The sequence below is a fragment of the Varanus komodoensis genome, unplaced genomic scaffold (genome assembly GCF_004798865.1).
Source record: "Varanus komodoensis strain SLA01 unplaced genomic scaffold, ASM479886v1 scaffold2, whole genome shotgun sequence".
NCBI classification, from domain to species: Eukaryota; Metazoa; Chordata; class Lepidosauria; order Squamata; family Varanidae; genus Varanus; species Varanus komodoensis.
The window spans coordinates 9,334,272-9,360,317 of record NW_025335568.1 but is presented as its reverse complement, the minus strand read 5'-3'; the positions used below and the strand labels follow the sequence as shown (position 1 = coordinate 9,360,317).

General features: G+C 48.8%; 1 protein-coding gene across 3 annotated transcripts; it reads right to left on the bottom strand.

Moving 5' to 3' along the window:
* Positions 1-1,749: 1,749 nt before the first annotated feature.
* On the bottom strand, positions 1,750-26,046 carry ANXA3 (annexin A3). Of its 3 annotated transcripts, none has more exons than XM_044429376.1 (13): positions 25,789-26,046; positions 24,018-24,055; positions 20,260-20,347; positions 19,633-19,727; positions 18,206-18,319; positions 16,633-16,723; positions 14,053-14,132; positions 12,328-12,384; positions 11,536-11,629; positions 9,982-10,077; positions 8,545-8,603; positions 4,954-5,076; positions 1,750-2,121 (listed from the first exon to the last, which is right to left on the bottom strand). In XM_044429376.1, exons 2-13 carry the CDS (start codon positions 24,030-24,032, stop codon positions 2,062-2,064), a joined length of 972 nt encoding a protein of 323 aa, XP_044285311.1. In that variant the 5' UTR covers positions 24,033-24,055; positions 25,789-26,046; the 3' UTR covers positions 1,750-2,061. The 3 variants fall into 3 exon arrangements, with proteins under 3 accessions (XP_044285311.1, XP_044285310.1, XP_044285312.1); XM_044429375.1 differs by having other exon boundaries at positions 25,793-26,045; XM_044429377.1 differs by lacking the exon at positions 25,789-26,046 and adding an exon at positions 24,413-24,475.

The following is a 26,046-nucleotide window of genomic DNA, read 5'->3' as shown; positions in this document are numbered from 1 at the left end:
ATCTTTTCTTGCTCTGCTTTCCACCCTGATCCAGCTGTCTGCTGGGGAAGGGCTAAATCATACTTACCAAGGACTGAACTGAGTTAGCAGAAGACTCTTGAAAGTTTTAGCCCTTGGCTTTGCTGAATAAACTGAACAGGGCATATTTAATAGCAGGATGCTAACTATAGGAGGCCAGGCTGTAGGTTAGGCATTACATATTACTTCCAAATCACAACTGGTAATAGTTCCCCTATACTCCTCACTAGTCAGACCTCACCTGGAATACTGTATCCAGTTCTAGGCACCAAGATTTAAGAAAGATGCAGAAAAATTAGAAAGGGTCCAGAGAAGGGCAACAAAAATGACCCAGGGTTTGGAAACACTGCCCTGTGAGGAGAGACTGAAAGAACTGGGCATGTTCAGCCTTGAGAAGAGAAGACTGAGGGGGGACATAATATCCTTCTATAAGTACCTCAAAAGCTGTCACAAAGAGGAAGGTCAAGATCTCTTCTTGCTGATGCCAGAGTGCAGGACACAGAATAATCAATTCAAGTTGACAATCAAGATTCAGGCTGGACATCAAGAAAAGCTTCCTGTCAGAGCAATTTGACAGTGGAACCAGCTGCCTGGGGGGGGGGGGCTCTCCCACACTGGAGACATTCAAAAAGAAATTGGGCAGCCATCTGAGTGGGATGGTGTAACTTGGTGTCCTGCAAGAGCAGGAGGTTGGACCTGATCACCTTCATGGCCTCTTCCAACTCTACTGTTCCGTGATTTTTAGCATTCACCTCTCACTCCAAGATGGCATGCCATGTTCACATTTTGGTGGTAGTACAAAAGTACACAAAGAGCACAAAACGGTGTATGTTTGGAGGTGTACAAACATGTGAATTTCTCTACCTTCGTGAAGGGCCAACAAAGGGTATGTCATTTCCAAGCTGATGGAAGAAGCCCAGAAACCCGGATTTGCAGCACAAAACCGCACTGGCACAAAGAACCGGAGGCAACACCATAATGTTGCCTTGGTGTTCGCTACAGACCTGCATTTGATGCACCAACACACAGTTGCAGCTAGCAACACAAAGCTCTGGATTTGTGGCACAAACCCTGAACAGTGGTCTGGAGAAAGTAGCCAGGGTGTAGGGGTGGGTTGTAGTTAACGGAGTGTTTATACTGAGGCATTCTGGAATACAGCTTGTCTGAGCTCTAGGCCATGTCACTAGCGGGGGAGCCCCTTCATGCGGAAGCCTTCCTGTCCCACAGGGTCATGGCCCCAGATCTCAGAGGGGTCTCGTCCTCCCTACAGCGAAAGGCCCAGAGCAATCACCCCATGCAGGGACAGGGTGTCAAGGACCCCCTGCTCCTTACACAGAGCGAAGAAACTGCAGTTCCCATCAGTACTACAGAAAAGCAGTTTTCCCCTTGTGCTGGTCGAGGGAGCCTGCTGCTATCCCCAATCCGTGACTGGAGAGAACATGTGCAGTTCGCTCTCCCCGAGCGAAAAAAAGGTTGCCTTTCCATTACTCTGGGAATGGAGATCCAGCTGGTGAGGGAAGAGTTCTAGAAAGAAGCTTCCAGAACCAGATGGGGCATCTTTGCAAGCTGGTTCCTTCTCTGCCTTAGATGCTGCTGCAGAAAATACGCAAATTGCAACTTCTTAAACAAAGAATCAAACAAAAATGGAAAACACTAACTGGGAGCAGCATTAAAAGAAGCTTCAGCTCGAATTGTGGGCATTCCTAAAGAAAGAGGCTGCATACGTTTGGCTCATTGCTTCGATACCTTTTAATGATCCAAGCAGAAGCCTGCGGTTTTTGTAAGGCTGGCAGGTTTGGCGCATACCATTTCAGGCACAGGTCTTATCCACAGGATCACAGTGTGGGGTGAAAGGAGCGCCACCAAAGGCAGGGAGATGCTCAAAGAAGCATCTGTCTGTCACGATGCTTCATGAGAAACCAATCAGAAGAGTGGTGACCATTCAAACTGGCTTACATAGTTAAAAGCTCTGCAGAAAAATGAGATCGGCGGAGTGCACTTAGGTAGAACGTGCTTCGGAGCTTCTGCCCGGGTTGGTTCCCATCAGTCGTCTCCGCCGCAGAGACGGAGCAACGTGGTCCCGTAATCTCCAGAAGTGTCCGACTGCAAAGGAAAACAGGGAGGGGAAGTGGCATTAAAGAGTCATCCTTCACTCTATTCAGATGGAAACTGACTTAGTGCTGAAAGCAATGGCTGAGTTTTCAAACCTGCAGTGCGTTACTTGGGCCCGATTACCAGTAAGCTCACCAGGCTCTACCACTTGTCCCTGCCCACAAAGGGGCCCTTTAAACCGCACAATGGCTTTCCTGTGCAGCAGAACAGCCCTGCTCTTCAGGATGCTGGGAAAATGCTGTCTTGAGGGACGACACCTGGATCCCCTAACAACCAGCAGAAGAGCCGAGAGGGACTCATTATCAGCAAACATCTGGCCAGCAGCCTCCTTTCCCCGGGGCATCTGCAGTTTCACACTAACCCCCGTTTCCCCATTTCGAGTAAAGTGCTCAGCATCCGTACAAACCTCATTATTTTGGCCCATGATTTCTTTGCCTGTGCTCTTCACCTGAGGGCATCTTTATTTGCTTAGCCTAAAAACTGCGTTGTTTATTTAGAACATTTATATCCTGCCCAAGACAGCAAACGACCACTCCAAATGCGAGGCTTTCGCCTATTCTACCGGGACAATATTAAGGCTATTGCCTGACAGAGAGCCAGAGATGTAATGTGCAGAAATGAAATGGAGATCTTACTCACTGCCCAGTGTGGAAAAATGCTGGCGCCTGTGTCTGCCTGCATTCCCAAGCCACCAGTGACTGGAGTCACGTGTCGTCTCACGTCCCCCTGGCTTGTATGTGGCACATGAACTGCCACATGGCTGAGAAATTCACCTTCTGGGCAGGTAACCCACACGGACAGGCCGAGTTTTGCTGTTTGCTTTGGTAGCCACCCCGGGCTTGCCACACGGTCCAAACTCGGGTGACGTGACAAGTCCAAGGGGAGCCCAAAGGCTACAGGGAGACTCAACAAGAGGGACGAACGTTCTGGCCGCTCCAACCACTCGGCACCCAAGTGGCACTTGGGGAGCCGTCCGGAGCTTCCCCTGCCCTGTGCTCACGGCGGCCCCATCCAGTGCTGCTGCTGAGCGCCAGGCACGGTGCCAAGGAGCCCAGCAGAGCGGCGGTGGTGCTGAGCTCAGCACCTAGTGGGACCGACCCCCATGCCAGGGCGAGGGCCACCAGCATCCCTGCTCCCCCTCGTGGGCAAGTGCGGGTAGGGAGGGGGGAAATCCCAGGGCTCCTGCAGTGCCCTCCACGAGGGAAGATGGGGGGGGGCGGGCATGGTGCAGCTGAGCCAGGGAGCACCCCCTCACCTGCCAAGCACCCTGCAGGCGGGGGTAACTGCAACAGTGATGAAGATGATGATGAATTGCATTTCAATACTGCCCCACAACTGAAGCTCTCTGTGCGCTTTACAACAATGCATATAACAGGCAATTAAAATACCGCAACATCAGAAAAAAACGTTTCAAACAGCTAAAACAGACAGAAGCAAAGGATGAGTGCAGAGCACCTGGGACAGGGAATCCCCCTGAAGCCCCCGGGTGGCCAAGCATGTCTGCAGAGACCTCAGAAAAGAGGAACGTCTAGACCTGGGACTCAAAAAGGACCAATTCCGCAACCGCTGGGCTGCAGTGGGGAGGCTGTTCCACAGGTGGGGGCCCTTCCCACGGAGAAGCCCTTCCCACGGAGTCGGCACCCCCAAGCCAGACTGAGGCGGTCTGGTCCAGGTGGCCCTGCAAGCCCAACCAAGGTATGCAAGAACAGGATTCCATTTCCACATTTAACCTTTAGGATCTAAATTCAGCTTCAGGATCTTCTGGGCTGGGGAGAAAAATCCTATGACCTCCAGGCAGAGCGGACGTTTTACAGGTGTATCCCTCCAGATTTTGGAAAGTTTCCCTATTAGTCTTTCCCGTCAGTCAGTGTTTGCATTTTGTTATCTGAGCCTCAGAGCTCTGGGTGACCCACCCTAGACCTGACAGCCAGGAAGCATACTGCCCGAAGCAGGTGCTGAGAGCTAGAGAGCTTTGCAGATGGCTGGTGAAGAGAAAATGTTTTCCTCCTGGTGGCAGCAGAAAAGGCCAAGGAAATGGAAATGGAAAGGGGATGTTTGGGGGCTAGTTTTGCCTGGGTTCCTCTCCACTTCTAGAACAGCGTTGCCTGTGCTACTAAAACCATGTTTTGGCTGTAGCATTTCAGAGCCTTACATAAATCCCCAAGGTACAGCTTTATTCAACGACTAGCACGAAAGGCAACCAAACCGAATGTTTAAAATGGGCAGCATGCGCCGGCTTGCCATTTATAGCTTAGAAGTTCACGCATGCAGACAGGAGAGACTGATCCGTCACTTGCTGATGCTACAACAGCCCTTGCTGCAGGATCATGAAGGCTGTTCGATATTTCTGCAGTGCGGAAGAACAAAGCTTCCCCAGAAACTCACCTAACCCAGTTCTCTCCCATCTTTCTGTCACTGCCTGTATTTGTAGAAGATAGTAAGCCAGGATCCTTGAGAAATCAAGGACAAATCAAGATGGGTTTCTTTAGCATGTCATCCAAACCAGGGATTTTGGCTTGTTGCCACCAAACAAGCCAGGATACATAAGCCAAGGACAAGCCCCACTTTATAGTGTGGACAAGCCAAGATCCCCAATTCGGATGGTAAGTGAAATTAACCATCCCTGATTTGTGCAGCTGCTCCTGCTACAGCCAGAAGCAAGGTGGGATGCCATGTTTCATTCACAGCAAGGTTTCTCCCGAATCCTGGATCAATGCTGTGTGTGAATGTGGACAGGAGCTTTCCTGCTCGCAGTTCAGGAGATAAGCACATGTGAACTTGCCTTTGTGTGGAACATGCTGAAGAAATTATTCAGTGACTTACATTAATAGCAGAATACAAAGAGACACCGTAGAGCTTCTTATATTCAGCGCGGATATCCAAAAGGTCGATTTCTGATCTTGTCACCAGGATTCTGTTCAGTGTGAATTCATCAGTCCCTGCTCCCTATTAATGAGGAGATGGGGCAAATCATTCATTTTTATTTCAGCCTTTAAACTGCCGTTGTCCATCTCAAACACAATATACAGAAGATTTCATTTCAAAATGCATAAAGCAAGCACAGTATTCCCATCCTGCATACAAGTCAAGCAGTCTCGTTTACCTTGGCTTATAAACTGAGCTAGGATTTTACCACACCTGTTGAGTCCCACCTGTTTTAACCATTAATTTTTATTGTATTGCTCCTTCTGCTATTGCTTTAGTTGTTTGATTATGTTTTGTACAGTTTCTTTAAAGTTTTCTTACATGCCACCTTGGAAGGGGTTTACCCAAACAGTCGCTTCTAACTCCTTTGAACAAACAGAGGCAGGATCCAGCACGGCCCACTTTCAATTCACAAAAGAATCTGAGCGTGTAGACCCATGCAGGGCACAAGCTGCGGCATCCTCTGCCCCTGCACCGTGTGCCCCCGGCTGCCTTGATGAAGCGGCACAGGAGGGGGCGAGGCACCATCTGGATGCCACTTCAGTCCCCGGCCCCACCCTCCTCTCCAGCCCTGCTATGCCTCTTGCACCCTCTCCGATGTCGATGTCCAGCCTCGGAGAGGCAGCTGGCATGGTCCCTTCCGCACTAGCTGTGTGGGCGCACGGGCGCTGCTTTTGCAGCCCCAGCTGGGACCTCAGCGCTACGACTCTGAATAATTGTAAGGCCACCCACCCCCCGATGATCCCAAGAGGCGAAAAACTGCTCCCTAAATTCTAGACCAAACAGCTGCGGCATTGACCACCACCAGTCAGACTGGCCCCTAGCTCGGTTCCCAAATGGGTTGCTGGTGAACATTTATTCATTCGAAGTTCTCATGCCATTTGCCTTCCTTTTTCAGGCGAAGTGCTTCAACAAAGCGAGTTCTACTACAACCAGATTACTATACATACACATTCTCATGGCACCAACAGTAATAAAACAATTCAGGTTTTTACAAATATGTGGAAAGAGTAGAAAATGTTGAGACGGCAGCATTAAATGCATCACCAGCCAGTTCAGCGCTGCTGAATTGGCCACTGATATCTGACAACAGCAAGGGAGAACAGCCTGCTTTTCTGTTTGGTTGCCAGAATTCAGCAGCACACTGCAATTTCCCTGCACACAGGGAAAAAAGGCTCTTTTGCTTTGAAGTTGAACCATTTTTCCAGATCCACTCCACCAAATTTCAGCAGCACACTGCAATTCCAGCCTTTAAGAACACTCTATTTTCCCTTGCTGGGGCCGTACGCCATTAAATTCCAGCAGCATGGTGAAAACAGGGGGGCAATGTGTCCCCCACACCTGGAAGTTGCCTACCCCAATGCAGAGCACCAATTCTGGTCGCTAGTTATGATGTTTACAATGCCATCTCATATCTGGTGCTTTGCAAGGAATATGCAAGAGCAGTGCCTGCCCCTCGGGGGCTTACAATGTGAAACAGGCACCGGGAAACCACAGAGGCTGCAGGAAATGGAGGAAAGGGGCAGCAAAGGTGGGGATGTGTCCCTGGCTTAGGTACACTCAGGTATATGGCCTAGAACGGTGAAGGCAAACCTTCTAGAGACCGAGCACCCAAACTGCAACCCAAAACCCACTAATTTATCACAAAGTGCCAACACTACTACAATAAAACCTGAAAACTGAGGTTTTAGTTTAGAAAAAACAACTGATAGCCAGTCCAAGTAAATATATAAATATCCTTGGCAGTGCACTGACAAGCCATGCGAAAGCTCGCACGAGTCACGGCTAATGAGTCGCGGCTCATGATGTCATCACCTGGCGCCGCCACTCCTTTCCGAGCATGTGCATGGCCCCTATGTGAGCTGTTATCCGATGCTCAGCTGCCGGGACAATGATGGGGAGACTTGGCTCGCGTGCCAACAGAGAGGGCTCTGCGTTCCCGCTGTGCCATAGGTTCGCCACCACTGGCCTAACCCTACCCTGGTGCACACCCCTAACCCTAATACAGGAGTAAAGTTCCACTGAAGAGAGGGCAATTTTGAAAAAGCCTTCCTGGAGGAGCTTTCTCTGCACAGCTCATCACGTCTGCCCATTCTCAACACATTCCAACCATCAAAATTCTGCCAGGACACCTCCTTTTTCTAACCCTAACGCTACCCTGGAGCACACCACTAACCCTAATAGAGGGGTAAAGTTCCATTGAAAAGAGGGTGATTTTGAAAGAGCCTTCCTTGAGGAGCTTTTTCTGCACAGCTCATCTGTTCTATCCATTCCGAACACATTCCAACCATCAAAATCATGCCAGGACACCTCCTTTTTCTAACCCTAACCCAGTGATGGGGGACCTTTTAGATACCAAGTGCCCAAACTGCAACCGAAAACCCACTTATCTCAAAGTGCCAACACTGCAATATAACCTGAAAACAGTCAGTCCAAGCAACTCTCTCTCTCTCTCTCTCCTTGGCAGCACATTGACCAGCCATACAAAAGATCGGATGAGTTGCAGCTAATGTGTCGTGGCTTGTGACGTATCGCCTGGCAACACTACTCCTTTCCGAGCATGCGCATGGCCCGCGTGCCTGCTGGCATCCAATGCTCGGCTGCTGGGGGGATGCTGGGGTGACTTGGCCTGCGTGGCGACAGAGGGGGCTCTGCGTGCCCGCTACGGTACACATGCCACAGGTTCGCCACCACTGGCCTAGAAGACGATTCAGAGGCTTCCTGGAAAGGGGAATTTTAGAGGAGTGGCTTTAGAGGGGGTTGCACTAAGGTGTTCAGGGAGGCAGTTCCAAGCATGAAGGGCAGCAGGGGATAATGGGTGGAGTTGTTTCCAGGAGAAACAGTACTTTAGATGACAGGATGGTGGAGATGCAGGAGCAGGGGCGGGGGTGTGGGGTCCGAAGTGCAGAAGGATGAGCAGTAAGGCCCTAATGCAGGGTGTAGGCCTGGGGACCCTATTTGGAGTCTCCCAGATGGCAAAGCCCCCTCCCACCGGCCTTGCCCACAACCCACCTATCATGTGGCTGTTTCCCAGCTTTTGTGCAACCTTTCTCACAGCCTCTCCTAAGACTTATTTACTGGCATTAAAAACACTACACAAAAACACATGAGCATTCTGGCCCGGCACCTTTCTGCTTTAAGCCCCACCCACCACTGAAACGGTCCCCACGTGGTCTCCAAAGCAGCATGTGGCCCCCAGACCGAGAGGTTCAGCTCAGACAGGAAGCCAGCAAATGGACAGGAGGATATGTGTCACATGGCCAGAGCCATGCCAGAGGTGGACGATTTTACCAGCAAAGTGCTGGAAGGAGCCAGTAGGTTCCACACCATGATCGCCTACCAGTTTAGCCCAACGATGGGCACTGTAGCTCCCATCAGTCTCGCCCAACACAGCCAGTGACGGGGCAAGATGCCAGCTACAGTCCAACATCTGGCAGGCCAGCTGTTCTCCAGCCCCAACAAGGGCAACAAAATACCCCACATCCCTACCTTCAGACTCTTGTTCAGCCTTTCCGCAAAGAATGCCGGAGTGTTGTTGGCACATTTCACTATCCAAAGGAAAAGAAAGAAGGGTTAGGAGGTAAGACCCCTGCACTTTCTCAGCCAGGGAAATGCAAGCCCAAGTAGGAAAAGGTTTACTGAAACCATCATACACTGGTAGGAAACCGAGCTTGCAAACGCCCTACACCTTTGGCAGCAATTTTTTTCTCACCACTGCCCCCTTGTGAGTAAATGTATTACTCTATTTGCATAACTGCTTTCGCAGGCTTCCTTTGACGATCCAATTCAAAGTCCAGGGAAGTCTAATAAACTCCATTTTTGTCTAAGGACAAAACTGGATTCTTTTAGATGCTGGAATCAAACCAAAGTATTCTGCCTACAAAAGAAAGAATGAGAACGTACAGCAAGAACACCACTTCTTAATAAAAAGAGATATCAGCACTGGGCATCAACTCCAGGGGGTGACACTCCCAGTGGCAAATTTGAGGGTTTGTATGGAGAGGAGAGGAGGAAAACAACCCTTCCATCAGCTTTTTACACAGGCATCCAAGCACAAAAAAGCACCTAAGAATTTGGATTTCAACTATCTACACTCAGAGATCCAAGGATCCCAAAATATGTTACATTTACATGTCCAGTATTTTTTTCCAATTTTGCCCTCATTTTTAAGACGTTTTTAAAGCCCTCTGTAGAACTAGCAAGCACTGTTAAACAGAAGTAAAAACACTGCTAAATGTTACAGTACATGACCTAGAGGCACTAATGGTAACCATCAACATAGATAAAAAACAGTTGGGCAACTTTCTGCTAATTACCTTCCGCATTTTAGAGTTTTTCTATACTTGGCTGCATCGCGGCCTTTCAGTTTCACTGCAGAACTGAGATCAGAGAACAACACAAAGAGCATTTCCTTTCCTGATTTTCTGTTACGTGATCTCTGGCTAACACAGTGCAGAACACCATAAACACACATGAAAAAGTATATTCTGATGCTTTTACAAGTGAGTAGCTCATTTAACTTCCTCCTCAAAAAATCTTGCCAAAAGCGTTCTTTAGATACAGAAGAGAATCTGGAAGTTCATAACATTGCCAAAGCAATGCATAAAGAACCAGAAGGGAAAGGCAGGGACACCAGAAATGTGTTGTGTGGAAAGTCCACAGCATGGTGGACCAGACCAGGTCAGTGACAAATATATCCAGGAAAAGGGAGGCAAGAATCGAGGAGTGGGAAATTATATTTATGAACAAGGCTGCAAAGAACTCTTACTGTGACCAATGCATTTTGAGATGCACTGTTCTTCCTCAGTTGGAAAAAAGCAGAGAGCTGCATACGAACAAAGGGCTCTATTGCACTGCAAGACTGAAAAATAATTAGGAGGATAATACATCATGCAGGCACAGCGGCCTAGCTCAAGCTCTCCTTACCGATGGCCAGCAGTAAGTCTTCAAAACTTCCTGACAGTTCGCTTTGTATACTGTCTTCTATTTTCTTTCCGCTGATGTTTCTGTATTCATCAAAGGCTTAGGCATGGAAAAAAATAGGAGCACCGACACAAAAAGGCACACGCGTTACGATATTTAAACTGAATGGTTAAAGGCATTTTTATTTCCACACTCAAAGCTGTCTTATATCCTTTACAATATAGTTTAGAGCCCATGAGCAAGTATGTATGTAGACGGTAGAAGACAGCATCTGAAAAATCTAACTTTTCATTGCTTTTCCTAAAAGCAAGATTCTAGTCCTTGGGATTGCAAATGCAGAGTTGAAAAAGAGGGCGCTGACTATGCCAGGGGAAGGGCTGCAGTGCTCTGCCATCATTATGCTGTTTGCAAATGGCGGCAGGCAGAGGGATGGGGCCAAAGGTTTCGCTGCTGTTTTGCTGCTCTTGCCAAAGCTTAATTTTGCCATTTCCTCCTCCTCAGTCCCACTGCATCTGGTTGCATGTGGGGGACAATTGTTAAGCGTTTCTCCCTTGATGCAGAATCCTTTCCCCCTTTCACATATGGAATCAGGTGAATTTGCATTCCCCCCACCTGCACAGTGCAAAGGAAAAGGAGTCCGAGAACAGCTCTGTACAACTTGACAACCCATGAGGTCCTGCCATGCAAACCCAGATCAATCCCCACAGGGCAGCTTGTTGGAGGGCAAGAAGCCACCCTGACAGCCCGCAGCTTGCCCTAGGAGGTTGTTCCACCCAGTCTGGTTGGCAAATTGTCTGAACTCAGGCAACCATCCACATCACGGGGGAAGGGAATGGGCAAGTGAGCCATTTGCCGTGGGTGGCAACCCAGCTTGCCCTGCCGTTGCCCGTGCCAGCCATCCAAAGCGCCCAAGCAGCGCCTGTGGCTACCAGCACCAGCCGGGTGCCCCTGCCTTTCTGCACGGTCAATGTGCACCTATCAGTAAAGAGTAAACAACGCACAGTGAGTCAAGATCAGCCTGTGATTAAGGTGGCACAGGGAAGGGTAGACAATTCGGCCTTGCTGCAAGCACCCAGGGGACACCCCTGGAAGGATCGGGGGGGGGGGGAGGGGGCGAACAATCCCCAGTAAGCCCCGCCAACCGTTGGGTACCCCGTGGTCTGTCTACACCACCAGTTCTCTGTGGCTTCTTGCCAGGGGGGTCAGTGCTGCATGCAAGCTTTCCCACGGCAACGTATTTGCCTGGAGTTCTTTGTTGCTGTGTCCCCAGGGCCTGGGCCGCACGGGGGCCATGAAGCAGAGTTGCAGGAAGGACGCACGTCCCTCCTATTCTAGTTTGCGGCCCCAGGTCATATGCTCCAAGCAATAGCTCCTTGCTGCTGCTCACTGGCTTTGGGGCTGCAGCAGGAGACAGAACCAGCAGACAGGAGTGCCCAAAGCTGCCGGGGCAACAGCACGTCCAAATCTTCTCAAATGTGCACAAGACACCTCTTTGTCTGAACAACCCTCAAAATTGCTGAACTTCTCAAATGCAGTGGATCCCAGCTAGTCTCTTACTCAGTTTCAGTTGAGGGAAGCTGCTGAAGCACAGAACTTCGATGAATTTATCTTCATCTGTTCCCCACCTCTTCTCACCAGCGTTGTACAGGATCTAGAAAGAAGGACGGAAGAAGGGATGATCTAAAGCTGTGCACAAAGGGCTGCTCAAAATTTGCCACTGCCCACCTAAGGCAAAATAAAGGAGCCAATTTCCCCTTGCTTGGCAGGGAATTCGGTAATCAGGGGGCGGCTACCAGCAAGGCCCTGTCTTGGATACCCAGCAACCAAGCCTCACTACTTGGTGGGACATACAAGACAATTTCCATGGTGCCCAGAAATTATGGGCAGGTTCATATGGAAGTCTCTGTCCTGCCAGTCCACTTCAGGTTCTGACCCCAGGCAAAACCATTACAGAAAAAGGAGAAACTGTGTATTTTCACCACAATTCATACTAAGCTTATGAACTTCTATCAAGGTTTTATCAGTCTTTACAACATGATCATATCCATGTTTACTCAGCTGCAAGTTCTATTGCTTCCAGTAGAGCTGACTGCTAGCCAGGTTTGTACAGGATAGCAAACAGGTTTCTTTAACCCCTTAGGAAAAGCTCCTCAAATGCTCTGGCGTTTGGTCATCTGGAAGGCGTTCTGACTCACAGCCATTTTGCTTCTGCGCTTCTTCCCAACTCCATGGGGATTTGGGGGAGGTAAAGACCCCATGTTTTTCAAAGGATGCACCCACAAAACACTTGCAGCTCTGCAGCCATTCAAATTCTGGAAGGAAAAGCAACTTTGCAGGCACGGCTCTTACCTGCGCATCCTTCTTTGCAGCCTGTTCATCCACTCTCTGACTTTCATCCCTTCGGCTCTGCAATAACATTGGGAGGCAGGGAGAGGTTCATGCCCAAGGAAAGCTCCAATCAGGTAGGTTCCCCTTGGCTCTGTCCTGAATCTCAAGTGAACAGGAAGGTGACAACAGCCACCATTTCCACTGCGCAGGAGATGTGCAGCCTTTCTGGGACGTTCCGGTTATTTACACGCTTGCAGGTGGGTGGTGGAGACTTGCTTTGGGCCAGGCCTGATGTGGCTGAGCCAGTGCGGGGCCCTGGTCAAGAGCACAGGCCTGGGACTCGGGTGACCTGGACTCTAGTCCGCACTTGGCCAGGGAGTCCAGTGGGTGACTTGGGCCAGTCACAGACTGTCAGCCCAACCCACCTCACCGGGTGGTTGTTGTGGGGATAAGACTGAGAGGGAGAAGAGAATTTTGTAAGCCACTTCGAGTTCATAAGGAAAAAGTGGAATATAAATCTAATAAATAAATGCTGCAGCAGACGCAGGGCCGGGTGGGTGAGTGAAGGTCTGACTGAAGGAAACCTGCTGTTCTCTCAGAGCACTTGGCAAGCGAAGTAAGACATGGCACAGCATTCACGCTGTCCTCTTTGTGAGGGTTGCAGCCCCACAATCCCATTCCACACATGGCAGTGGCCAAGTCCAGCTGTTCCACTAAAAGCAATTTCTAGGAATCCCCAAGCAGCAGCCTTCAACCCTGGCATGAAATCCTTTTTATTCCCCCAATATTTCAATATATAACCTTTTAATATTAGTTTTAATACTGCATTTTATGCAGTACCAAGAGCTCTGTACCAAATCTGGTTGCAACTGCAATTTTATTGCCTTATTGTCCTATTGCTTCATTCTTCTTACATGGTTTTTGTTTTCTTGTGAGATCTTTTTAACTTTTGTGTGCAGCCCAGGCAGCCTTTGGCTATTGGGTGGCATAAAAATGAAATACGCATCACAGGCGTGTTGCACTTCTTTGGGCCTAAGGACTGCGGTCCGTTTCCAAGAAGCTCTTGGGAGCCCCTTCCTGGAGGGCTGGTCCCAAGGGCAGTGGGGCAGGACCAAAAGTGCCAGCAGGTTCCAGCTGAAAGCACTTGCATTAAAAACTCAAATATTCTTATGAATAATTTTAGTTGTGCAAATTGCTTTAAATTTTGCATACTGAAACTGCATGTGCAATTTTATTACTTGCGGTTTGTAATTTTACAAATTACTTTGAACTGCTTGGCAAGCTTTAGTTATTGGGTGGAATAAAAATGATATTATTATTAACAATGCAGTGTTAGTGCTAATTCCAGGAGCAGCTATAACCCAGCCTTAGGAGAGGCATTTCGACCTTTAGAATGGTGAACAAAACTGCACAAAAACCAGAATATCACTAAGAAATAAAAGGCAGAAGCTAAGGTGCCATGGCCAGATGGGAGGCTGGAGGGTCCAATTTGGATTTGGCCCCTGGGCCAAGGTTCTGCACCCGTGTTCTAGTGCAAGGTCCTCCCAATTATTACTGGCCATAATCTTTCTTCTACAGTGTCAGCCTTCCCAGTTCACACTTCCAGACATACTAGCTTGAGGGAATGAGTATCCAGGACCAGCTGAGAACAGCTACGAATGCATTCGACAAAGAAATCAGCGGACTTGGGAACGGCGATCCCAATCCAGATGGTGCATTGTGAGGATCTGCCATAGGATCTCTTACATCTGCCAGCGTTAGCAGGGCTTTTTGGAAGTCCCCGGACGTGTCGGAGCTGATGTCATCCCCAAGGCTCTTCTTGTAAACTAAAACCAGCGAAAGAAGCCAGACAAACAAGAAATCGGTGCCCTTTTCCCAGAGCCTTCTCCTCCAGGAATTTATCCAACCCCCTTTTTAAGCACTGTAACATGACAAAATGTGGAAAAGTTTAAGCAGGGTGTGGAGGGGAAAATAGAACAATAATTCACATATGTAGATGATGCCATATTAGTGGCAGAAAGCAACAGTGAATGACTCCTGATGAAAGTTCAGTAAGAAAGTCCAAAAGCAGGATCGCAGCTGCCCTTTAAGAAATATATGACTGCAGAAGACTTACAAAACTGCAATGCCAACAAAGCAGAAATGGAAATTGTAGAAGATTTTTCATGCTTTGGCTCAATCATCCATTCAAAGAGAGACTGCAGCCAAGGAATTAGCAGAACAGCGACACTTGGAAATGCGGCAGTGAAGGAACTAGGAAAGTTAATCAAGAATAAGAACATTTCACAGGAGACCAAGGCAGGCCCTGGATCCAACACGAAGCATACAAAATGCCCCAAACTAGGGAAAGTGCTATGCAAATACGGGCAGGGGTCAAACATACTCTTATAGTCCAGCGTGTTACATCAGAGCGACTTTAGAGGGTGCCGCCAGCAATGAACGGGTGGTACCTGGCTCAGAACGCCAGTCAGCTAATGAGGCTTCTAAACAGGTCTAATGAGGCTCTATGAGCCTGTTCTTTGGACTTGGCTTATTTGCTCTGCTCTGCAGGTGAGGCTCCCATTAGAATACAAGGCACCAGAGTGCAGAGAGAAATCTACTCCCAGTGCCGGGCTGCAGTTATCTCAACAGAAACACAGCCATAAATCTTCAGGACATTAATCAGAGCCAGCGCGCCAGTGCTACACGAGAGCTGCTCTTACTCCCAAATACAGACTTCACCGGGTGGGCAGCACTAAGCTTTCCAATCCATCTTACTCAGCTTCTCACTAGCTCAGCGATACGTCCTGAGTTAGGCTCACGTGAGTCATGATTATGTCTAGCTAGAGAAGGCCTGCTCGGTGTTGGCTTGCACCAAAGCAAGCTGGCTGCTGTTGCAGGCTGAAACCACCAAGAAGAGAGATGCATGACCAGTGCTCTTTAAGCTTCTCTGCACACGGCACGCATTTGTTCTCGTGTTCCCTGTTCACAGGCGCTTGTAGGGCCTTTGCATGATGGGGTCACCCTCCAGAACCTTTCCTATCTTTAGCAAGAAAAGTCTGGTATTAAACTGTAAATCACAACACACCAGAAAAAAGGCTTTTGCATGGCACAGCTCTACTGGATGTTGGTTAATATTGAAAAACAGAGAAATACAAACTCTGGGAGAACATCCCATGAAAAGGGGACATTTTTCCTTCCACCATGAGAACAGAAGATGCCACTTCAGGAAAGCAGCAGGTCAAATCCCTCATGCAGAGAAGACCCCAGGGGCACCAGGGCTGAAGTGCTCAAAGTTCATGATTAGAAAGGATGTTAACAGAAGCTGGGTTCAAATAACACTGCAGATTGTCAGTGAACCATGGGTTGCTGTAATATTGTCTGAACCCACAGTACCCAACCCAACAACAAGCCATGCTTTCTCTCTGTGGGTTCTTTGTGGTTACCAAGCCATGGCTTGTTAACATACCTGGGCTCATGCAATACCGTAACCCACATTTCAACAACCTACAGTTCAACAACAGCCAACACTCAGTCCTTGACTGTGCGATATTGTGCAGCTGTCATCTGTCACTGCCTCGGGTTTGCCTGTTCCCCGAGTTTAGCCGTAGTTCTCAAGTGGGTTGATTTGCACGATCACAAGGTGGTTAATAAGACATCATGGCCGGTGACTTGCTGGCCAGTTAACATAATTATCCTGGCTTGTGTGAACTTGTTGTGAACCCAGCAAGGAGGAATGCCTGGGATAGTCAGGTTTAACCAACCACCCAGAATCCACAGGTTGCTGCAGGATTGCTGCATGGTAAGCTAGCCACTCAGTTTCGCTGGGTTCAGATGTCCTGGGAAGCCACGATCAGTGAAGGGAATTATGCACATTGGCTGGGCATGGGACTGGCACTGCAGCACGGCTGGAGAGCGGGGGGGGGGGGGGCGGGTGTCACTCCATCACCACACAGTTAACAAACGGGAGTTTCTGAGTATTCGTGAGCCACGTACCTGTGCAGGTGTGGCCAACACGTTAAGCCATGCCAGTGGGGGTAATTAAGCATATTGGCCCAGCGTGCCCCCCCCCCCCGGCCAGCTTCTTAGTTATGCTGGTGCTTAGTTATCCTGGATTATTCTGGGGTTCCAGGGTGGCTTGCAAACCACACCAACTATCCTTATTGAGGTCAGATGTCAGGGCAACTCATGACCATGCGGGGCGGGGGGGCAGATTAAGCGAATCCCAGCAGCGGGCAAGGAGGGAAACGAACCCACAGCAGCTCAGCCCCCCCCGCCCCCGTTATTAACTTTCCAGGCGGCTGTGAGCAGGGTGACTCATCTTCACCCCGTCAAAACTATTGTTACCTGTATAATATGCCTGGGAGACTTCTTTCATTTGCCGGCTGGTCCGGGAGGCAAGGATCTCAATCAGAGCCTTCTCATCCGTTCCAGATCCCTAGAAGAGGAGCAAGAAGTGCCATGTTGAGAGGAGATTTTATTACAAGGTTCTTTGGAAGTACGTCACTTAGCAACCTGGAAAAGAAGCAGTGCCTGCAGTCTAAGGAAGTGCTTAAAGCAAGCAGAAAATGCTGAAAAAGGAAATAAACATCAGAAACTTGAGAGGACACACACACGCACACAATCCAGCCAAGCTAAGAATTTTCCCCTTCTTAAAGCAATTTCAATAGGAGAACTTCTGGATGCTTGGGCAGAAACATGTGCCACAACTTCCTCAGCAGGACTTGCAGGACTTGATTTGCAGGACTTGATTCCTGTCTAAATATGCATAATATTGTGGTGAACAGTATTTTGAAATAACTGAAACTAACAATCACCTGATTGTACCTATCCTGGTTAGGCACCAGATAACTGTTGGTTCGTGGTGGAAACTGTTAGAAATGGGGGCCGAAAGCTCCGGGCAATTAATCAACACAGATTTTAAAGTTGAGCTGCTTTCTGTGGCAGATTCAGTGCGGCTGATGTTGACCCCAAAATATTATTGTTACAGGACATGTGACAAACTGCACCTCGCTGGCATGAAAGGGACTGTCCCTGCGTGAACAAAATCCCAGGTGTGCATCACACCACCTGTGTGTCTACTAGGGGCTCAGTGTCAGAGGCGTCCAAAGGAAGGATGAACAGACAGAAGAAATGGAGAGCTGCCACGTTGCTCGCGGCTTCCTCTGCAGCTGCTGCTGTCGCCAAAGAGCCCAGCTGCATGCAGTGGTACGAGGACTGCTGGGAAGAGAAGGGCAAGCAGAGGACCAGCCGTGCCTGGAGCCGCATCTCTCCAATCCGTGCACCTCCCTGCAGGGGAAGGTGGGGAGTCACAACTCGAAGAGACTGGCTTCAGGACAGTTCAATTCAAGACGGAACATTCTCTTCGGGAGCGCCTTGCTCCGTCTATTCCTGCCCACTGCCTAAGATCATCAACGGAGGCCCTCCTACGAGCCCCTCTCCCCAAGGATGCAAAGGGGAAGGCTGCAAGGTTGAGGGCCTTTTCTGTGGTGGCACCTCAATTGTGGAATGCTCTACCGCCAGAGATTCGCCAGGCACCTACTTTGTTGAGTTGCAGGCACCTAGCAAAAACCTCTCTTTGCAGGTGCACCTTTTTAGACTATGTATATCAATGTCACTGGTTTTAATACATTAATTCATGTCTTAATTTTATTTAATAATATTTATTGTGACTCTACCCTGTTTCATTTATCATGATATTCGAATTGTATTATTTTACCCATGTTATTTATCAGTATTTTATTGTAACAGCTGCCCAGAGAGCATGATGCTAAGGGATGGCTTTCAAACAAATCCAATAAACACACACACACACACACACTCAATATAACAGAGCAATCTTCATTCCCAGAGGAGAACATGTGACAGGCTAGACTGGCCAGTGGGTGGACAAAAATCAGTGGCATCTTTGGAGACTTACTTTCATGGATTTCTTGAGTTGCTTGGCATCAAACACCGCTGGAGGTGTAACAAGAGCCACCATAACACGCTCCAAATTGCCCGACAGATCACCTTTCAAAGCATCTTTCAGTTCCTTTGAAAAAGAAACAGAGATGTCAGCAGTTTGCACTGCCTGAAGTTCTATCCAGCCGTTGAAACTTTGCTCCCGAGACAACCTCCCTTTCAAGTTCTCAGGGGGATAATGTTTGGGGAGAAGGTGAGGCTGTATCACATTCCTGATTCTACTCTATTCTCGCAGGTTCCCTGAACTCAGAAAACTAGCTGCCAAGGAGAGCTGTTCTTTCCAACAAGGGAAATGGGGTGGAGCCTGCATACATGGAGGAGCAATTCATCCTGTGAGTCCTCAGCCACTCTAAAATGGAGCGGCACAGACACGGCAAGGGCGCGACCACTGCCACCCACCGGACCAAAGCGCCCGGCCATTCCCATCCCATGCGAATCCACACGTGGCCACGCAGCACCCCAAAAACGGCCAGCAGAAATGCAGGTGGCGTCGATTCAGCCCTGGGTCCGTTGCTGCCCCTTCTGTGGAGCCCCATCTTCACAAGGCCTACCATGGTGCTAAGTGCCATACAATGCCTCGCTCCTCTCAAGATGAGGAGGTTAGCTCTGTAAAAAACACTTTGCAAGGTGCCTCTGGATAAGGATGTGTGAAGAATCCACTGGATTTCCTCTGCTCAGCGCCCTGGACTCAGTCCTGCTTTCACTTTTCACAAAGTCCGCCCGACACTGAGCATTTGCCTGGGCACCCAGTAAGAAGCAAGTTCAGACAGATTTCTGCTTCCAAGGCTTTGTGTACTTAGCACAAAGACTTACATCGCTTGTGCGTTCTGTACAGACAATTCTGTGGTTTGCACCTTTCACACAAATGATTAGGTACTTTGCATACTTTGTACAAAGATGTGCTAGTGGGTGAGAGGACACGACCCTGCACAAGCCGGAGCGGGGCAGAACTTTGGTCATGGGCCCCTCCTTTGACGTCCTATCAACTGCTTGGGTCTTGCGCCACCTGCTGTGCTCAAGAGTTGCCAGACCTCAGCTTCTAGCCTTCCCAGCCAGCCAGCCAGCCAGCTGCACCCTCCGGATGTGTCAGATGGCCAATGGCCAAGCTGACTGGGGATGATGAGAGTTCACTCCAACACCCTGGGAGGCCTACAGCTGGGAGAAGGCCGAGCGATGCCACACAGACTGCTTCTTCCTGCTCCTGTCCTCTCTCTGAAGAGCAGCTGCATCCTCCTCCTCTAGAGATACGCTGGTTCCCAGGAGAAGCGCCAAGGTGGTCACGCCCGTCATTATGACAAGGAAGCCGCTGCAGTTAGACTGAGCCTGGCCTCCAAGCGAGAGGCACCGGCCTTTTGCGATCTGGTGGCGCTTCCCCACCCTCACCTTTCCGGCCACTGCCTTGTACTCTTTAGCAATCAGCTGCCGCTGCGCATTTGATCTCCCAGTAAGGATGTCGATCAGAGTTTTTTCATCTGTGCCTAAAAGCAAAAACACAATTTAGCTCCCCATAAAGGAAAAAAGAAGACAACTAAAGAGTGGCTGAGCTCCCAAATTAAAAGCCTGGCACCCCAATAATGAGCCATAAACCCATCACAAACTGGAACAATACTGCAGTCTCTCCATTGTTTATACCCACGGCCACGTTTTCCTTATCAACCTGCTCTTCACAATGGTCATTCTGGGTGAACAAGGACCGCATGTTATTCATCTCCTGATGGGACAACACTGCAGCGTTGGCAGAAACAGAAGCTAGTCAGTGCTTCCGTGAGTGTGTCCAGGCTAGGCGGCTTTTGAAAGGACCAGCCAGCAAACGGAGAGGCTTGTTCAAAAGCTCTTAGCCACAACGGGAAGAACACGGAACTGAGGAGTCGGAAGGAGTCATTTACCTAATGCACACCCTGCACCACCGCCGACACGGGGAATCCTGTGCTCCCACATCCCTGATAGGTAGCCATCCTTCTATCCCCCCTGCAATTCATTATTGGGTGAAGGGCCAAGAAGAGCACTTACCTAATCCCCTAATCGCTTTCCGGATTGCCTCCGCATCCCTTGATGCATTAAAGCCAGGGTAATCCCGCACTGTTCCCCTAGCACCAACCTAAAACAGATGGAAGGTCCGTGTCACATCGTTCGACTCCCAGCCTTCATATCTTCCAATGTGCAACAGAGGATTTAGTGGGCCTTCCTGGCCAGAAGACACGGTCCTGCCATCATCCTCTGGCCTAGGGAATGAATTCCAGGAAAATCTCCCAAGCCTCACAGAAGCCTCAGCCTACAAAATCAGTGAGGGGCCTCCAAAAAGGGTGCCGCTGATCACACTACAGGGCTCATCAGCCTACATGAGGCTTCGGCTTCCTGCTAAGACAACGTTCTCCTGTTGCCCCACAAAAGAGAGTCCAGTCAGCAGCACCCGCTTGGAGCTATCCAAAGTTATACCCTGTTCCTGCTTTGATTCAACTGCCAGATTTCCCTGTGAACAACAAGAAATCATAGAAAAGGGTCCCTTGTAGTGAACACAAAAGCAATTGGTTTTAGGCTTGAGAGTCCCACCAAGTGCAAATTAACAGAAGAAGGGCTGTCGCTCAGATGCTGTGTGTGTCTAAGGTCTGCACCAGTATCTCCGAGACTGCAGGGAGCAGGTTAGGACAAAGTCTGAGCCCTCAAATTCAGCAAAGCCATGGTGGGGAAGGTTATCAGCATCCCAGGCAAGATGCCTCTGCATACCAGCTGCCAAGGAAGAGGCTCATAAAATGCTCAGCTCCTGCTTGTGGGCATCAGCCTGGCCCCTGAGGGAACGCAATGCAGGGCTGATCCAGCATGGCTCTTCCTATGTCCTTAATGTCCTTAATGTAAGTACTCGGAGGAGGGCTTTCTCTGCGGTGGCGCCCAACCTATGGAATTCACTCCCCAAAGAGGTCCGCCTGGCACCGTCGTTACTGGTTTTTCGGCGCCAGGTAAAGACCTTTTTATTTAAACATCATTTTAATTGTTAAAATATATGATCTGGCCAGGGCAACTTCTTCTTCCTTCTCTTTTCTCCTCCTATATTATTTATTTACTTATTTTATACTGATAATTTTAATTTTATATTATTATGTTTGTAACTCAATGTATTTTTTGTATTTTTGTATTTAATGGTAATTTATTATGTTCTATTGTATTTCAATGTATTTTATTGTGTTGCAAGCCGTCCCGAGGCTTCGGCAAGGGGCGGCATAGAAATGTTATAATAATAATAATCATAATCATAATAATCATAATGGCAGATGGACCCAGCTTTGCATCGTCTAGAAAATCTCTTACATCAAACAGCAGTGCCTTCAAGCACACTCACGCAGCGGTTCTCATCTCCTCAGGAGGCAATCCTATGCATGTTTAGACAGAGAAAGTCCCACAACTCCAGCATTCCCCAGCCAGCCATGTGTCTTTTCTGTCCAAACACACACAAGACTGCATTTTTAAATTCTTAAATGCCCGATCCATGGCAGCCCTGCTCAGCTCTTCTGACTCAAGGAACATTGTTTTTATACTCATGTGCTAGCAATGAACTCAGAGTGGCTTACAAGGTCGTCCTCCTCTCCGTTTATCCTCACCGCACCAACCCTGTGAGGTAGACTGGGCTGAGAGTCTGTGACTGGCCCAAAGGCACCCAGGGAGTTCCATGGCTGAGTGGAGACTTGAACCCGGATCTCCTGAGTCCCAGTCCAACACTCCACCGACTATGCCACACTGCATCCAATTGTTCTTTGGCAAAAATAGCTCATTGGCTTGTTAACCTTTGGAGCAAGTTAGTCAGTTTGCCAGAAGACAGACTTTTCGCTTTACAAGGACATAATGAATTTGAGAAGAATCTCCACGTTCCTCATGGCACGGGCTAAATCCACAAAAGACTTAATAAATCAGATGAAATTGGCCAGATTGAGAACTGGTTAAAATTGAATTTAGTGTTCTATGTTTTATTTTGGTTTGGACAAGAGACACTTTTATAAAAATTGGAATTCAGTATCAGGTCATTTTTATCATTAGCGCCAAATTATTAGTACCTTTCTTTGGTCTGTCTTATACATTTTTACTTTTATAATAGTTTGGATATTTTCTATTATACTTGGATATTTTCTATTATATTGTGATGAGTTATGGCTATTAATAATACTGAACTGTACTTTAATCTCAACCTAGGGCCTGAATACTATACCAGTGGGGTCTTTCGGAGATCCTACACCACCCTGGTGATTGGAATGGGGGCAGAAAAGGGAATATAAACCTTGAAAAAAGAAAATATCATTTTCAAGGGGAAGACTGGAAGCACACCTGCCCAAGACTGACAAGTTGACAGGAAAAGTTTCAAATCTATTCTCCAGTCTTTTTCATTTTTCAGCAAAGTCCAACTTAATTGTCAGAGAGAAAAAAGATGGCTAGAGAGCATGGAAGCCAGATAACTTCCAGACAGCACTGCCAATCCAACCATGACTTATTTAAGCCTTCATGAAATTTAGCTGCACTGACAATGTATTTATTTTATTTATTAAATACTTTGTTATACCATCCACCACCAAAGTCTGACAAGGAACTCATTTTCAAGTTTTCCTTCCCATAATCGTGACGGCTAGAAACATGAGCATTTTTACTGAAATATGCCACTCACAAAATAAGCTATTTAAATACAATCAGATATGCTCCTTTCCGAAAAGGCTGAATCCGTTACGGCTCCGTATCTGAATGCTACGGCTCCGTTTTGCAAAACATACAAACAAATTTAAGTCTTTGCCTTTTGCTGATAGCATCGGATCTAGTTGGAGAGGGATGGGGAAATTCACTTGGGTGTGGAGGACAAAGATAAATCTCAAGCTTATATGAGCTCAGCTTTTCAGGAATGTTGACACTTCCTCTATTTAAAAAGCAAAGGAATTTCCCTTTTACTAAACTCCTGCTTCCAGAGGGTGGCTTCTGAGCATACTCAAATTTATTTATTATTTATTCATTTGGCATTTTTGCATGCTGTCCCATTCGCATGAGCCTCGGAACGGCTTCCAACATCATAAATAAAACAATTTCAAATCCAACTGGTAGCAGGAATAACAAGATACACACAGCCAGCACATTCCTGAGATTGCCCAGAATGGCATGTGCTACTGGCGCAACCATGTGCATTGTGCATAGCCAGGAGAAGCGCATTCTATGAGAACAAGCGCAGACAAATAGCAAAGCGACAATCAAGCTTGTGTCTACAGAGAACAAATGGGACCGAAGCCAGACAGGCAGTGAATAAGGGAAGTTCAGCAAATGGGTGTGACTGAATGCTTTCTACAAACAAGCCCAGAGCATTTGCTGGCTTTAGAAGGATGTCAGAAGGATGTTAGTCTGGTTGAAGTCATACACTGCAATTTCCACCTCCGACTTCCTGATCCACTAACAGACTAAAAACGGTCTTGGCTGCTTAAGGAAACCTGAGGCAAGATTATGCGGTGGAGACTCCTTGTGAGGAGGAAGCACCACAGTCCCATGGTGCAGCCACTTGAAAAATATTTGCTGCAAGTGATTTAAAGGACAAAGCCAGCTTATTAATTCTGCATTGAAATCACGCAAAAGAAAACAAATGGCTTTCTTAACTTGCATCGTGTTCCCGTCTCTTCAATTTTTCTTTAATTTGCAATGAGTATGAACAGATAACCCAGGCTTTTTCATTCACCCTTTCATACACACCCCGGGGCAGTTAAGTTTAGGAAAAACACCTCCAATGGCATAATGGAAGGTTCTTTTAAACTCACCCAAACGGAAGCCATGACTATCTTCTCTAAGCAAGACTCTGCAAAAACAATCAGGCATTCATCAGATCAGGCACTGGTCACATTCCATTGTCATAAAGTGTGCTTTCCAGATACCACTGTCTCAGGAATTTAACAGTGCCACCAATTAAGACACTCCAGTCTTTCTATCCCCACACCTGTGCAAACGAAGGCTTGCTCTCAAACTACTTTCAGATGCTGATTTAAGAAGAACAGTTTGTACAAACCACTGTTTGCTGAATTCAGACACAAGAGCAAACTGTGATTTGCTGCCAACTAGAAGCAGGTGCTTTTAATTCCCCCTTGCATGTGAAGAGCGGTGCATGTAAGCCTTTCACATCCCAAAGCCCAGCTGCAAAGGGGAAGAGTCTAAGCACCTTCAGAATTGCTGCTGCTTCCTGTAAATTCTTCTCTCTCTCATTCTCTCAAGCTCTTTGGGAACCTGAATTGCTCCTAATACATCAGAGCCTCCTTCAAAATAGCTGGAAGCGGGGGAGGCACAGAGTGACTATGTTCTGAACCAAATTTCTCCACCCAGGGAAATGTTTACCCAGAGAAAGGAGTTCTTTGGAGACTTGTCAGCCCAAAGAGGCAAAAGCGGAAAGGAATCTTGACTCAGGCCCTAAAACTGGATGTTATTTTCAATGCAAACTTTTCACTTACTGCTTTGTTTGGGAGCAGTTGTTCCCACCCATCCTGAAGCTATGGAAATTGTGAAGCACAGGGACATTTCTGTCTCCTTTTATAGTAAGATGGGTGAATTGTGGAAAGAGAAGAGGCTGGGTGGAAGAGTTAAACCTTTCCTATCTCTGTGTGGTGGTCCCAAATTGGACCCCACTCATTTTCTCCGAGGAAGACATTATGCTGAGAGTAACTTACATACTGAGTATTTAACATGATGAGTTTAGCCCTTAGCCACACAAACAGCCAAGTTGTGGGTCTGGGAAGTTATTTTTAAGAGCAAAAGGAATACCTAGGTATTCAGCACTGCTCCCCCATTTTTGCTCCTAAATTTTTTACTTGTTACATTCAAATTGCAACTGTTTGTCTTCCAAGGAACCCAAGGTGGCTTCCACGTGTGTCTCCTTCTCCATCTCAACCTCACAACAACCCTGTGAGGTAGATTAGGCTGAGAAGCAGTGAGCCCACTGGGGTGGTCCTCCTTTCTGTATTAAAAATAAACCCTTTTTGCGAAGTCTCCGGACTTCCCGGTAGGCGGCCTGGGAAAGGGAAAGGGCCCGATCCTCCTTCGCCCTCACTTCTCCACACCTGGAGAGGGAGCGGAGCGCGCGGCCGGGGCGGTGCGGGAAGGACCTGGAGCTGCCCACCCCCCGCCGGGCAGCGCAGGGGGAGCCTCGACCCCGGCAGGCCACGCCAGAGACTGAGCTTGGCCCCAGACACGCGGGCACCCGCGCCCCCCCTTCACAAAAGCGCGAGCAAGCTTTGCTCCGGGCTTCCGGATTCTGCAGAATCCTTCAGCGGGCGAAGTTTTACGCGCAGCCACCGGAGAGAGGAAAGGAGTTGTAGACCCCCCCACAATACCCCCCCCACTCCCCTTAGGTTCCCAAGGAAGCCTGCCCAGCGGGAGGGGGGGGCGGTCCTCGCCGCCCCAGAGCAGGAGAGGCCCTCGACGGGAAGCGGTCCGGGTGGGTTACTGGTGCGCCCAAGCGCGGAGGCTGGAAGGAGAGAGGGGCGGGCGGGCGGGTGCGGGAGCGCAGCCCTCCCGCCGGGGACGCCCCCTTCCGCAGCTTACCTACCGAAAGCAGGCGCCCCACGAGCCGCGGACTCGCCCCAGGAAAGCAGCGACGCTCAGGAGCAACCGCGCCCTCGGCCGGCCCCACCTGCCCCGCGGCGAGGGAGGCTGAGCGCACGCCTTCTGCCTGTGGTTGGCGGGCCGCCCCGCTCCGCGCACGGCGGCGGCGCGTTCCCGCAGCGTCGGGGCCGCGGGTGGGGAGGCAGGCAGGTATTCCACAGGAAAAGCGCTCCTGCAGCCCTGGCCCTGCGCCTCGCC